The sequence below is a fragment of the Hordeum vulgare genome, chromosome 1H (genome assembly GCF_904849725.1).
Source record: "Hordeum vulgare subsp. vulgare chromosome 1H, MorexV3_pseudomolecules_assembly, whole genome shotgun sequence".
Taxonomy (NCBI): Eukaryota; Viridiplantae; Streptophyta; class Magnoliopsida; order Poales; family Poaceae; genus Hordeum; species Hordeum vulgare.
The window spans coordinates 82,024,719-82,040,372 of record NC_058518.1 but is presented as its reverse complement, the minus strand read 5'-3'; the positions used below and the strand labels follow the sequence as shown (position 1 = coordinate 82,040,372).

Below are 15,654 nucleotides of genomic sequence, written 5' to 3'. Positions count from 1 at the left end.
AATCGAAGCGCACAAACAGCAGCTTAAATATCTGCCTCGACGCACACAGCAGCCGAGCGCGGTGGCTCGCGCCTGTGACTCCAGCTGCGGAGGGCTAAAGAGTTAGTGTTCATTTTATGAATTAGTTTCACTTTTTGGTTAAATTTTTCCATTTTGCCTCAAAGTTGTGCACGATAGATTACCGTTGTATGTACACTTTTAACACTGGAAATGGCACGTGGTACATAACGACCGTGCCTGGTGGAAGACCAGGGTACGGAAAACTCTGTGAGCACCTAAGTCTTTGGATCGTCACGCACTCGTAAGCTCCGTCGGATGGGGTTTGGCAGGAGTCGAATGTCGATTTTGACCCGAGAAGCGGCCTAAGGTTGCTGGACGCGTTCCCCGGCCGTGCCCACACTCACGCTTGGGTTGCCACGGTGATTCGGTCCTGCCATTACGGCCTACGCATGGGTTCGCCCCCCCCCCCCCCCCCCCCCCCCACACACACACACACACCAACTCCGTACACTCACACCAGCTCTCTGCATGTGTTATCTTGCCGCAAATAAAACTAGCCAGACTGATACAAGCTGAATCACGAAAAATTTCAGAAAAGGAGCGCCCGGTTATGAAGACAAAATACAGTTCCATCTTCTTGACAGAAATGCAGGTTCAAGGCAAAACAAATGCTGGTCAGTGGAACCACACCCATGGTTCAAAAATAACATCGACAAGTCCATCAGGTACAAATACACCACATCCACGAGGGAGCGTACAGGTTCTGCAGTTACAAAACGGTGCGAGAAACATAAAATACACGCACTGTATAATTTGCCGGAGTGTTCAAGTAATTCACATATTGAGGCTATCACCATTCAAACAAGCCTTGAGAATGCTACACAGTTAGCCTGCACCATAACACCACACTCACAAACTCGTAATCAGTCGGATTTAACCCACTCATATAAAATGGAACACTTACACAAGTTATACAACAGCCTAATACAACTACGTGAGCTACAATATAACGCAGACAGGAGAGCTGCACCGGTGTCGAGATCGCGGAACACCATAGCTTGTTGCCTGGCGGCTGCCCAACTCAAGCCTCTTCCACTTGCTCCTCCTCTTCCTGGAGGAGGTTCTCTCTGTTGTCATGGGCCCAGAAGCCGCGGACATCTATAAGCATGCTGGCGATAGTCCCGCCTTGCTTGCAGGAAAGGAGATCTGCAAGTGCGATCCGGAGAGGATCGGCTGGTTTCACCATGTCCCAGATTTCATCCCTTACATCTTCAATGCAAAGCTCATAGTTCCCACCCTCGATCCACTTCTGGTGCACATCTCTGTAAACAATTACACCATTGCATGAGACAAAAATGTCTGGTTGGCTGTCATGAGGTCAATACAAAGAAATTTTCCAATGTGATTTTGGGATTAGAGAAACAGTCAAAGATTACTGAGAAGTGACACAACTATAATACCAAATATAAGGTGTTTATTCAACACATTCTGATTTCACAATTATTTGTCTGTAGGTATTGTGAGAGAAGGTGTTATGACCGGTACAACGTACCAACGGAGGAGGCCCAATGGGCAGGGTTAATTACGGGCTTAGCCCAAGTTATCTTACCTATCTTAGAGTCCAAGTTATATTAGAGTCCAAGTTAGAGTCCAAGTTATCTAGGGTTTAGTGGAGGCTGTCCTCCTATATAAACACATGTACCCCTTCGATATTAAGCAGACAATAAACACTATATTCTGTTGTCGTCTCCTGAGACGAGAGCCCCAAACCCTAGCCTCCTCTCTCTCTCTCTCACGCCGCGACGGCGCCCAACCGCCGGCGCCGGCGTCCCCAACCTCGCAGCCCGCACTTCCACCCCTACAACCTACGTCCGAGACCTGGTAGAACCCTAGCCTCTACTAATTTGGTATCAGGTAGCTTGGGTTCGATGAGTTTGTCGGACCTTCCCACCACCACCGCCGCCACCACCACCGCCGCCACCTCACAGCAGCCGCCGCCGCCGCACCACTCGCCGCCGCCGGCCACCTCAGGTCCGGCCGCCACCGGTCCCGCGGCCCTGGCGGCCGAACCCGCCCCCGTCCTCTCCCCGGCGGAGATGTCCTCGGCGATCCGCGACCTCAACTTGGCGGTCTCGAACCTCCGGACTTCCCTCCAGGCTCCGTACGCAACCCCGCCACCACCGCCTCCGCCGGCGGCGCCCTTCGCGTCACCGCCCCCGGCGACTGTCGTGCCCCAGGGCCTGCCGATCACCCAGGTCCGGTGGCCGCCGTCGCCGTCCCCGCTACCGACGTGGATTGACACGCCGACCTACACGACGGCGCCACTACAGCCGACGGTGTTGCAGCCACCCGCCCCCACCTTCGGGGGGTTCGGCGGGTACACTGATCCGTACGCCAGGAGCTCCGTGGTGCCGCAGCACTCTCCTTCCGCCGCGCTGAGTCGTCACGAGGGCACCTACGCGGCCTCGCCACACGTGCAGCAGCCACCCCGCTTCACCAAGCTGGAGTTCGCCACCTACGACGGCACCGTCGACCCCTTGAACTGGCTCAATCAGTGCGACCAGTTTTTCAGGGGGCAGCGGACCATGGCGTCCGACCGCACGTGGATCGCCTCCTACCACCTCCGTGGCGCCGCCCGGACTTGGTACTACGCCCTCGAGCAGGACGAGGGCGGGATGCCTTCGTGGGAGCGCTTTCGCGACCTGTGTCTCCTCCGGTTCGGCCCCCCCATACGTGGGAGCCGCTTGGCCGAGCTCGGTCGCCTTCCCTTCACCACCTCGGTGCAGGACTTCGCCGACCGCTTCCAGACGTTGGCCTGCCATGCGCCTTACGTCACAGCTCGCCAACGCACCGAGCTCTTCGTCGGCGGCCTTCCCGACCACATCCGCATCGACGTCGAGATGCGCGACCCCCAGGACCTGCAGACGGCCATGTATTACGCACGCGCGTACGAGCAGCGCGCCAACGCTCTGCAGCAGGCGTTCCCGGGCCGCGGCACGCGTCCCCCGACCCACCCCGCCCCGGCGGCCGCCACCCCGACACGCCCCGCCCTGCCGGCCGCTACTGCGGCTGCCCCCGCGCCGACACGCACCTTCCGGCGCTTGACGTCGGCCGAGCAGCTCGAGCGGCGCCGCAAGGGCCTGTGCTTCAACTGCGACGAACCGTATGCGCCGGGTCATACGTGCGCCCGCCTGTTCTACTTGGAGACCGTCGACGACGCGGAGGTGGAGGCCCTCACCGCGGAGCTCGACGCCACCACACTCTCCGAGGCCGGTGTCACGACCTACGGGCCGGTCGACGCGACCGCCTTCGTCGTCTCCCTTCATGCCATGGCTGGCATCAAGACGGCAAAGACGATGCTGCTTCCGGTGACGATCAACGGGGAGCGTCTCACCGCGCTCGTGGACACGGGTTCGACGCACAACTTCCTGTCCGGGGACGCCATGCGCCGCCTCGCACTCCAACCGGCGGGCTCGGAGAAGTTCAGCGTCACCGTCGCCAACGGGGACCGCTTTGCTTGCCAGGGGGTGGCGCGGCAGGTTCCCGTCCTCATCGGCGACGAGCCGTTCTCCATCGACTGCGTCGGCATCGACCTGGGCTGCTACGACTTCATCCTCGGCATCGACTTCCTGTCCACTCTCGGCCCCATCCTTTGGGACCTCGATGTGCTGTCCCTCATCTTCTGGCGCGAGGGCGGTCGTCGCGTTCAGTGGACAGGCATCGGCGGCTCCGGCGCCGTGACTCCACAGCTCCAGTTGATGGCGTCCGCACTGGACGAGGCGCATCCCCTCCTGGCCGACCTCCTGCAGCAGCACAGCGACATCTTCGACGAGCCACAGGGCCTCCCTCCCGTGCGGCCCTGTGACCACCGCATCCACCTGCTGCCAGACACGGCACCTGTAGCCGTGCGTCCGTACCGGTACCCTCAGCTGCAGAAAGACGAGCTCGAGCGTAAGGTGGCGGTCATGCTCGCGCAGGGCATCATCCGGATTTCGACATCGCCGTTCTCCGCCCCGGTGCTCCTTGTGCGCAAGCCCGACGGCACATGGCGCTTCTGCATCGACTACCGCGCCCTCAACGCCCTAACGTCCAAGGACAAGTTCCCCATCCCCGTCGTGGATGAGCTCTTGGCCGAGCTACACGGAGCGCGCTTCTTCACCAAGCTCGACCTTCGCTCGGGCTACCATCAGGTGCGCATGCACCCTGACGACATCGAGAAGACGGCGTTCCGCACTCACCATGGCCACTTCGAGTTCCTGGTGATGTCGTTCGGCCTCTCCAACGCGCCGGCGACCTTCCAGGTTTTGATGAACGACGTGCTCAGCCCATACTTGCGCCGCTTTGTGCTTGTTTTCTTTGATGACATTCTCATCTACAGTGCATCTTGGGCGGAGCATCTACAACATGTGGCCATCATCTTCAACGAGCTTCGAGCGCATCGTCTTCACCTCAAGCGCTCGAAGTGCTCGTTCGGCACGACCTCCGTCGCGTACCTGGGGCACGTCATCTCGGCGGACGGGGTAGCGATGGACGCGGACAAGGTCGCCGCCGTCGCCGCGTGGCCGATCCCGCGGTCACCGCGGGCGCTCCGCGGCTTCTTGGGCCTCGTCGGCTACTACCGGAAGTACATCCGGGACTTCGGCCTCATCGCCGCGCCACTGACGCATCTCCTTCGACGCGACGCCTTCTCCTGGGACGAGGAGGCGACTACGGCATTCGAGGCTCTGCAACGGGCGCTCACGACGGGACCCGTCCTCCAGATGCCGGACTTTGATATGTCGTTCATCGTGGACTGCGACGCCTCTGGCATCGGCTTCGGCGCCGTCCTTCACCAGGGCGAGGGACCGCTCGCCTTCTTCAGCCGCCCCTTCGCCGCTCGCCATCACAAGCTTGCGGCCTACGAGCGCGAGCTTATTGGGCTGGTTCAGGCGGTGCACCACTGGCGGCCTTATCTTTGGGGCCGGTCATTCCGTGTGCGCACGGACCACTACAGCCTCAAATTCTTGTTGGACCAGCGCCTCTCCACAGTTCCGCAACACCAGTGGATCAGCAAGCTCTTTGGCTTCGACTTCACCGTTGAGTACCGCCCCGGCCGTCTCAACACGGTCGCCGACGCCTTGTCCCGCCGCGACACTGAGGATGTCGCGGACGACGTCGCCATGGCTGGCACTATCATGTGCATTCGCTACGGGCCATCTTTCGCCTTCATCAACGACATTCGCCGGGCAACTTCGACGGCCGTGGACGCCCAGGGCCTGCGCCAGCGCCTTGACGACGGCGAGCTTGACGCGCCCTGGCGCTTGGACGAGGGGCTACTCCTACATGGCCGCCGCATCTTCGTGCCCGACCATGGCGACCTGCGCCACCAGGTCCTGACCTTGGCGCACTCTGCAAGGCACCAGGGTGTGCAGAAGACTCTCCATCGTCTCCGTGCTGATTTTTACATCCCCGGTGATGGCGCGATGGTCCGCGACTGGGTGCGGTCGTGCGTGACGTGCCAGCGGAACAAGACGGAGACACTACGATCTGCGGGTCTACTGCAGCCGCTGGACGTACCCTCCCAGGTATGGGCGGATATTTCCATGGACTTCATCGAGGGCCTTCCCAAGGTGGGCGGCAAGTCCATCATCCTCACGGTGGCTGACCGCTTCTCCAAGTACGCGCACTTCATCACCCTGGGTCATCCATATACAGCCGCCTCCGTGGCGCGGGCCTTCTTCGACGGCATCGTCCGCCTCCACGGTTTTCCGTCGTCCATCGTCAGCGATCGTGATCCCGTGTTCACGGGACATGTCTGGCGAGATCTCTTTCGACTGGCGGGCGTGAAGCTCCGCATGAGCACGGCGTTCCACCCTCAGACAGACGGCCAATCCGAGGTGGTCAACAAGGTGATCGCCATGTACCTGCGTTGTGTTACTAGTGATCGTCCACGAGCTTGGGTGGACTGGTTGGCGTGGGCGGAGTACTGCTACAACACCTCCTATCACTCCGCCCTGCGCACCACGCCTTTCGAGGTGGTCTACGGGCGCCCACCTCCGGCGATGCTCCCTTACGAGCCTGGGACGGCTCGGTCCGAGACGGCGGGCGACTTACTCCGCACCCGCGACGACATTCTGGCTGAGGCACGCCAGCGTCTTCTCCAAGCACAGCAGCTGGCTCGGAAGTACTACGATGCTCATCATCACGAGGCGGAGTTCGCGGTGGGCGATTGGGTGTGGCTGCGCCTCCTCCACAGAACCACGCAGTCTCTGGACCCGCGCTCCAAGCGCAAATTGGGACCTCGCTACGCCGGTCCCTTTCGTGTGCTGGAGCGTGTCGGCACACTCGCATACCGCTTGGAGCTGCCAGCTGGTTCTCGCCTCCACGACGTCTTCCATGTCGGCTTACTGAAGGCCTACCGCGGGGACCCTCCTACAGCGACACCGGCCCTTCCTCCTACTTCGGATGGCCGCCTCCTTCCAGCTTCCGCACAGGTGGCGAAGATGCTACAGGCGCAGCAGCGTCGCGGCGTCTGGCATGTCTTGGTACAATGGACCGGCCTGCCAGAGGAGGAAGCGACTTGGGAGAAGCTCGACGATTTCCGCCAGCAATTTCCAGATGTTCAGCTCGAGGACGAGCTGTTTGAGAAGGCGGGGAGAGATGTTATGACCGGCGCCGGCGTCCCCAACCTCGCAGCCCGCACTTCCACCCCTACAACCTACGTCCGAGACCTGGTAGAACCCTAGCCTCTACCAGAAGGCCACAGCCTCTAAAATTTTGATTGCATTAATATTTTCTGTGATCGCATCTCGTGTACGCGTTTCAGTGTATGACTGGTTTCCCTCTTAATAACTGACACTGGACTGTAATTCCTACGAAAAGGCAAATGGTTGTTACTCCCTCCGTTCCTAAATATAAGTCTTTTTAGTGATTTCACTACGGGACTACATACGAAGCAAAATGAGCAAATCTACACTCTAAAGTATGTCTATATACATCTGTATGTAGTCCTCTAGTGGAACCTCTAAAAAGACTTATACTCCCTCCGTTTCTAAATATAAGACCTTTTAGAGATTCCACTAGAAGACTACATACGGAACAAAATAAGTGAATCTATACTCTAAAATATGTCTACATACATTCATATATAGTTTATAATGCAATCTCTAAAAGGTCTTATATTTAGGAACGGAGGGAGTATTTAGGAACGGAGGGAGTAGATGGCTGTGCAATTGATCAAATTATAAAAGGACCTGCTGTGGGAGTCCCCTAAATAAAGTTCCCTATTCATGCAGCTTTATCCGACAATACATTCCAGATGCAACTATAGGGTGTGGATGCACCTAGGTGCCCAAAGCCTGCTTTAGAGTACCAGGATACCAACCCCAACTTTAGGGTTCATGGATAGTTGGATACTACTGCGCAGTGACTTGCTCACTTCAGGTTTCACATCCAACGTAAGTGCAACTGATTAGTACAAGAGATATAGAACTTGAGAGCCTAAAAAAGGTATTAGAAACAATGATGTCCTGCCTGTTGAGGCCAGCAGAACAGTCCGGAAGTTCAGCAAGCACATCAAAATGGCAGACTAAATCTAGGAAGATGGTATCAGGCAGGTATGCAAACTCTCACATCCTCCTTTCTTTTCTTCCAGAATATAATTTGCTTGCCAGAACAAACATGAACACACTTTTAAGGCCCAATTTGGTGAAACAAATGAAAGATACAGAATTGTTTAAACCCCTGTTCAGAACACAGGATTTCATGGGAAAGCCTACGCGTTAAAAACAGGGCCAAGTATTCGACATAAGAGCATCACTGAATACAGTTTTCCTTTCGAATAAATTACTGCCAAATATTATTTAACAAACACTACGATATAAGTTATTGAGGAAGAGATTAACAAAAAGTTGGTCAAAATTTATCAAGGTTGTTCTCAACTTTTATGGGAATGGTGCTAGGTCTTGTAAAGACAACAGGTAATCACTCCTATAATGATTATGAACAGCCATGTGTTTCTCCTACTTAGATTCCCTTTGCCAGGCAGATATTTTCAGCTAAATGGAATATGAATGACAAGGTAAAGTAGAGAATGAAGAGGATTGCATCAGTACATCCATGAACAAAATATAGGTAGGTTAACACAAAAATAACTGCAGAAAAAATAGCTAACGCCACCATATAAACTACACAGTTCGTTTTACAAAATATCACATACATACCTAAATAGAGTATGAATATCAGCAGTTGTCAGGAATCCCCTTCCGTTGAGATCAAGGCATCTAAATAAGTATGTCAGCCCTTCAGGGGTGTCTTTGTTCTCTAGGGCCAAAACAAAGTCGAGAAAGCTCTCAAAATCCATCTCACGACTGTTGCCACCTCCAACTTTGCTTCGGCGTACATGCTCATCAAAAACTGAAAAGTAGAACTGCATTGTTATTACCTATTCATTACTGAAGACTCTAAGAAGACATCAATCATCTGTGTATTAAGAGCATTAGAACATTGAAGATTTGTTTCTGCTACCCATTTGGTTAAGGTGATTTAGAAGAAACAATGAAAGCAGAACAGACAGCAGATTTTAACCTCTTTCGACGAAGATCTCTGTTAGTGTGCCATCAGCGTATTCCTTCAGCTCTTGTTTGCTCAGTGTGCCATTTGTATCTTTGTCTAGTGCAAGGAACATATCTGCAGAGAGATAACAATAAGATACCAATTAAATAGAATATATACTGCACAGGAATGAAAAAATGTAACTTGGTGCAAGATATTGACCTCAATGGCAAAAGAAAAATGAGGACAGCTAACATACCACATATGCGCTGAGCTGAAGTCAAGGAAAACCAATTTTCAGCCTGCTCGGTATCAGTTACCTCTTCTTCACTCTCCTGAAAATAGAGTTGATAAGAACCAACAGGGAACAACAGTCCAGAAAATAGTGTATAGTGCAATATTACACTGTAAAAGTACAGGATGACCAAATTTGCGCACCAAAGCATGTGATCCAAATTGCTATTACCTGATGCAATTCCATTAGCTCTTGAAGACAATTGCTCAACAATACTTTCTTTATGCATGCTTTCCCTGAAAAGCAGACAATTATGAAAGACAATTCCTCACGTAAAGAACAATTTGCGTGCCAATTCCACTGTATTAAAAGTCCAGTTTTGTACCTCGTCTGTGTGGATCACAGAAGAAAAAGAACTTCCGTGCAGCTATGCGGCAGTACATTTGAACAAAGGCTGACGGCATGTCACGCAATTGTGCCAAATTGGGAATAAGTCCTCTGATGTATGCTTCCATTTCCTGCAAATAAAATTAAGGAATGTGACATACTTCTAAGGTATGAAATCTCATTAACATGTGTTGGAAAGTCCATACATGAGGTTGAAGGAAACCATCAGAATCCTCATCAAGTTCACTCATATCAATTCTTGCTTGAGTAAGAGAAACCTGAAAGTAGTAACAGTTAGCGAAGTGATACATAAAAACAGTTCATTTCAACATAAGTGGCTGCTGCTGAGAGTTCAGACTTGTGATATTATATTAGCATCTAGCGGTTCAGTGTCGCGTAATTCCCAATCTGGTATAAGGTGATCGGTTTTTAGCTGCCTTGGGTTTTGCAGTACATGTGGTTTGTTTTGGACTTTTGGTGCATTATGCCATTATCAATTTCAGGTTCTTGTGTTCTAAAAATACCAGTACTATTGTCAGTTGTTTCTCTATAAAGACAATGAAATACCTCCTAATTCTTAAGAAATTCAAAGAATTGGCATGACAATGAACTACAAGCAGATGGATCAATTGTTGAGTGCCGCTCACATGGTTACATTATGTAGCAAAATCTTAATTGGGTAAGAATGGAAGGAAAAATTTCACAGTGTAGGCTTTCGTTACATATAGTTCATCACAGCTAAAAATTAAGCACACATACTCATACGAATCAAACTGCTAGAGTTAACAGTTTTAGGTTTGAAAATAACTTACTGTTCGCATAACATAAAGATAGAATGGTAATATTGCAATTCTCCCAGAATCATCCTTCTCAAACTTCATGAAGTTCGAAGGGCTAAAGAAGCGTTTGCATTTCTGGCCAATTTGCTCTGTGCACACTGTAGCAATATGGCAGAAATCTTCATAATTCATCTGCAGTGCTCCAGAAAAAAAAGAACTGAATGAGAAGTATAATAGCATGAACCTTCCACATGAACATTAGAATGAACACAAATGAATGCACAATTATGTCAAGGAGTATATTATATATGCACAGAAATTCAAACATGCAACAACAAACTAGAACCAATGACTGCTATTAGATACAACATGAGAAATATTTCCATTTTAGCTGTGCTCATTGTATATCTCATGGCATGAATACCATTATCTACAGAAGTCAGATAACATTAGGGGGAAGCAAGTCAACAGTGCAAAATTGAATATATCTGAATGTGGTGCAAAACACGGGCACCAGGCTATGACCTTACCTTTTCAGCACCGGTAGCATCGTCAATAACACAATTTTCTCTGAGACAAACCCACATGGCATCGAGATCATCAGCATTAAGTAGAAGTTCTGATTGTTTCTGCAATTTGTTTGTAATAGCTCTCGTAAGGCCTAAATCATAAGGTGGTTAAATGCTCAAGCAGCCAGCTCATGCTCAGTTTACCTTTAGAAACCTGTATTTTGCCAACCTCTGAACTCTATTGCTAATAGATCCATCTTCAGGTTTCTGTACAAAAAACGAAACATTAGTATCATCACATATTGACAAGTCGCCTAGTCCCGTGATGCAATGTGGAATCCAAAATGGGTGGCATTGCTACTAATCATCTCTGATGCTACTTACTATCTCTGATGCAAGCAACTAGCACTGTTACATATTTTGGATAAACTGCAACTTTTATCATGGCATATAAGAACAAGAAGTCCTGTGTCCAGAGAAACTAAACCAAGTTGCTTCACCTTCTTGTAAAAACTTGGGATGGAACCAGCTTCAGCGCTCTTTCGCTGCCTCTCCTTAAAAATCTCAAGCAATATCCTTTTCGTTTCCAATTCTGCAAGTTGTTGGTTTAAACAGATCAGTGATGCCACATGGAAAATGCAAATGCTGATCAACTGAAGCAGACAAGCTAATTAGGACTGCCCCGGCACCCAATAATGACACACTAAAATAGCAAGCGACAACAGCACATGACTGACATTTGTTACGGTGTAACCTTCTCAAATCATAACAGATACTCCTTCCCTAGTCAAATCCAAGAAGACCTCCTGGCTTTATGATGGAATACCACCCTTTCTCAACCCAAATCACCGGCTGCAAGTTATGGGCGACCATTTTTCCCCATGTACTTTCACGCACGCACCCAACGCATTACGATGCCTCGCAACCTGAGGCACGGAGATCTCATCCTCGTAACTCGAACGCTATCGTGTAACACCAGGCACCATAACCTCACCCAATCTCGTAGCCGCCGGTTCGAACGAGACCCAGTAAACCCTAATCCTACCGCCATTCCGGAAGACGAAGCGCGAAATTCCAACCATGCCTAGCCTAGACTAGCACCACAGCTCCGCAAGGGTGGTGGCCGGAAGGGGGCGGGGAGGGAAGAGGCACTGACCCATGAGGGCCTCGGATCCGAGGCCAGCGCCCGTGCCGACGAAGCGGCGGAGGTTGCGGACCCACGGCATGGAGGAGGCCGGCGGGATCCGCCTGCCAGCGGGCGCTGCCGCGGCGGAGGATGCGCCATCGCCGGCGTCCCCGACGTCGGCGGAGGCGGTGCTCATCGGGGTCGAGGCGGGAGGAGGCCGGATCGGAGCGTGCGCGTGTGACTGTAGCTTGTTGTCGGGTTGGTGGTCTGACGCGGTCCCGTTTGCGCCTCGGGGAGACAAAATGGCAAAGCAGTGTGTTTATTGTACCTAGCCGTGATGGTTACTTTTTGAATTCGACGAATATGAAGTGTATTTGGAAATTATGGTTTTGCTTTCTCGGCCGTTATAGGTGTGATTTTGTTTCTTCGTCTCTATTAAGAATAGCTTAGGTACTGCCCAAGTGTCAAAAACATGTAGAATCAGTTGCTTTCTCTAAAAAAAAATGTTTTATCATAAAAATCTTTGATTGTACTCGGATGGTAATAACTTATTAATAGAGGATTTTTATCATTCACTAGCATATTTCTTTTAACATGCACACATGCATGAAAAGAAGGCAGCCCAACATGCAAATATGCATGAGGAAGATTCAACTCAATAATTAAAGATAGTAAATCATATGTATTTTAACTTTAATTATTACATTATTAATTTAAAATTCGTATTCATAAAATAAATCTAAACAAAATATAGTACTTAAAAAATTAGTTCTTGCATTATATTATATATAAATAGCTAGCATCTACTTCCTCCGTAAATTAATATAAAAGCATTTAGATCTAAACACTCTTATATTAGTTTAGAGAGGGAGTACTAAAAGCATCTCTAGTTGATCCCTAAAAATAGAGGAGTAAATCGTTGAATAGTGATAGTGGGATAAAAAATTACTCTAGTAAAGATGACCAGACTTAGCAGAACTTTTAAAATCTAATGGATTAGACAAATCCTTAATTCTTTTAGCCTAGCAGCATGAACTTCAACCAATTGCATAGCAATCATCAATGATTCAAATATCTGAAGATAAACATGTACAAAATATAAACCGTTAACGAGCATATAATTTCACAGATTAAGATTATTGAATTAAAATATGCATAGTTCATCCAGAATGCATCACTTCACCGATCAAGTTCGATCCAAAATCACCACAGCGTAACATGTTTTATGTTATGGATTGAGGCCAACCAATGGCATGCACGAACTCAAACACTGACCATGCCAAAGAAATCACCACTGCCCCCACCATGCACAAAGCGACCATCACCACCACCACCACCACCATCCTCTCGACCAACATCACCACCACCATCCTCTCGACCAACATCACCACCACCACCATCCATCCACTCGGCCACCACTATCACCACCATTCTGAAGAGATACATCCGCTTGGGTCATGATCTCTCCACGAGTGAGCTTCCAATTTTCTTATTGTGGTGTCATCGATTGTGGTCGGATTCATGAACATGATAACACGATCCTCTGCTATCTTGGCATCTCGAAGCCTATCTTCCTCAAGTGCAAGCCTACGCTCCTACGCCTTCAACTTTCTCTCTTCAGCCGTCAACTTGGATTTTCATTTCTCGTCCTCCAACATTTTGAGTTCGTTCCATCTCGTCGTCTTCTCTTCTTTGCATTTGGCTGCCAACACTTTCTTGGCCTCAATCGTGTCCACGAGTTCTTTGTATATGCCACCGAATGCATCTCTCCTCTTTCTCTCTTTTGCAATTTTGTTGTCATCCAGTCTCTTGTTGGCCTCTTTATCCTCTTGCTCGACGGGAATGCTCAATCTTGTTATCTTTGAAGTGGTCTCCCCAAGTCTCCAAATCCACTTCCTATTGGTACATAACACTTTTGTAGCAATGATACAATGGAATGGCTTGTGGCCAAACTTCTTGTTTCTTCGTTTAAAGAGCTCTTGAATGATAGGACCAAAATTCATGACCGACACAACTCTTGGTGGTGCATGGTTCACTTGATCAATGCAACCGGACCATCGGTTGCATTGGTCTTGGATGGTGCCCCAATGATGCTCGAGTGAGCCTTGGGTGCGGCTTGATGTGACATCCATGGAGTTGTTATAGTACCCCCGCGATTCTCTCCCAAAAGTGGTCCTTGGATCGGTCTGTTCCAACTGTTTGCATCCATGGAGATGTTCATCCAAGCATCGCACAAAGCAAGATCTTCAACTTGGTTGTAGACTCTGAGTCCTAACCCTCTCTAGCTCGGCCTCTTCTTGGGTCAGTTGATAATCGAACACCAAATCATAATTGAGATCCTCAAGGCCAAACGTATGAGACAACTCCAAATATGCCAAGAAATATGTCGTGTTAATCTCCGCACTACGACAACAACATCAATAAACTCCATCATCCATCGGCCACCAACAATCACCGCAAAATTTATATGAAGAAATGGAAGAGAAGTTTTTTGTACCTAGTAGGCATTTCATCAAGCCCTTGACCATCGTTGATATCTCCTTTTTATTGATCTATTGAAATGTAAAAGGGTATCCCACACCCATGTCCCCAAAGGTGACTCTGGGTATCGAACCCACGGGAGGAAGATTCCTTGAAGCGATGGTCTCTAACAAGCTTTTGCCAAATATCAAATCCAACTCTTCACTGGATCAGCAGGCAAATAGCGATTCAAACACTTACAATAAAAGAGGTGCGGGTATGAGGTCGTAATGCTTAGAACCATGTATTTGCGTTGGGATCAAATAGGATATTAATTTGTGCTCGGAAAGTCATCCATCGAGATGTGCTTGTTTCATATCAGCGCAGGGGATGTGTCCAAATAACATCTTGACCGATACGAATCTTGCATCAAGAATCAGTTGTCCTACCAAAGGCCCTATCCGTCTCGCGAGGTTGCCCCAATAATTAAGATAATCAAATTAGACAAAAGCATTGGATTTTTAATGACTACACCTCATGGATCCCCAATGATATGATCCATGTTACCCTACTAAACCCTATTGTCACCGGTGTTCGACATAACACTTCACGGTCCCCTTGCTCCTAGCCTCGCTAATGCTCAATCTCCATGATCATGGGTACCTGGAGGGACGAAGATCACGAAAAAAACACGAGACACTTCACGAAACAGTTTTTTTCCACACATATGGGATGTTATGTCAAAGACTTCCATTGATCCCCTCAATAAATACCTGGGGTTGCAAGGCTCATGCCTCAACCCATACCTTATCGAACTACTCACGCATGGAGATCGGATCGCAAGAAGAAAACATTGAAGAACACACCTTGGGGTTTATTGATTACAATATGTCTCGCAATGGACGCCTTGAGCGATGCATGATTACAAGTATGAACTAGATGCAAGATCACTATGGTGGTGGAGATGGATATAGAGATGGAAATGATGGTGGCTAGAGTTTGCGGATGATGAAGATGATGAAGAGGTTTTGGTTGTGCTTGATGATGTTCTGTTAACATTTCGATGGGGTCCCTTTATAAAAGTTGTTCAGGTAGACGAGCTGCCTCAGAGTCCATCCCCAAACTTCTTGTTGGTTCTTTCTTCCTTCATTTTCCTTCCTTTCCATTCCTACGTCTGATTTCTTCCCTTTTTAGCTCATTTCATGTGGGAAAAACATTAAAGAGAGTATTTGTGGAATCATTTGTATTCATTAGTCATTAGTGGCAATATCAGAGTGAATATCTCTCTTTAAGTGAAATCTCTCAATTTAAACGAAGATGAAATGAGTGTAAAAATATCACTCATCAACTCCCCCAAGCTTAAACTTGACCATCCTCGAGCAGCATATAGATAAGTTAGAAGCATAAGGACTCAATTGTTTAAACTGAAATTAAGAGAAGGTTTTGGTCACCTTCAATATGTATGCCTAGATAGCCCTCCTCTTCTTGACCTCAAAACTTAGCATAGATGTAGCGGTGGCATGGCTATAGTGCAAGTGTTAGTGAAGCAAAGATAATCAATACAAAGTTCTTGATCTACTAGATAAAACAACTTTGCAACACTTCATTTCATTTAATCTAGACAAC

At 49.2% G+C, this 15,654-nt stretch overlaps 1 protein-coding gene and 1 non-coding gene across 2 annotated transcripts; both read right to left on the bottom strand.

Annotated features, from left to right (window-relative positions):
- Positions 1–675: 675 nt before the first annotated feature.
- On the bottom strand, positions 676–11,858 carry LOC123425344 (probable serine/threonine-protein phosphatase 2A regulatory subunit B'' subunit TON2). The gene is made up of 12 exons (XM_045109031.1): positions 11,599–11,858; positions 10,943–11,034; positions 10,647–10,709; positions 10,464–10,562; positions 9,967–10,125; positions 9,361–9,432; positions 9,153–9,285; positions 8,999–9,063; positions 8,792–8,867; positions 8,566–8,667; positions 8,202–8,394; positions 676–1,322 (listed from the first exon to the last, which is right to left on the bottom strand). The coding sequence occupies exons 1-12, from the start codon at positions 11,762–11,764 to the stop codon at positions 1,082–1,084; spliced, it is 1,461 nt and encodes a 486-aa protein (XP_044964966.1). The 5' UTR covers positions 11,765–11,858; the 3' UTR covers positions 676–1,081.
- Positions 7,500–7,620, bottom strand: LOC123423988. The gene has a single exon (XR_006621494.1). It is a non-coding gene; the product is annotated as a small nucleolar RNA snoR104 (small nucleolar RNA).
- Positions 11,859–15,654: the final 3,796 nt, after the last annotated feature.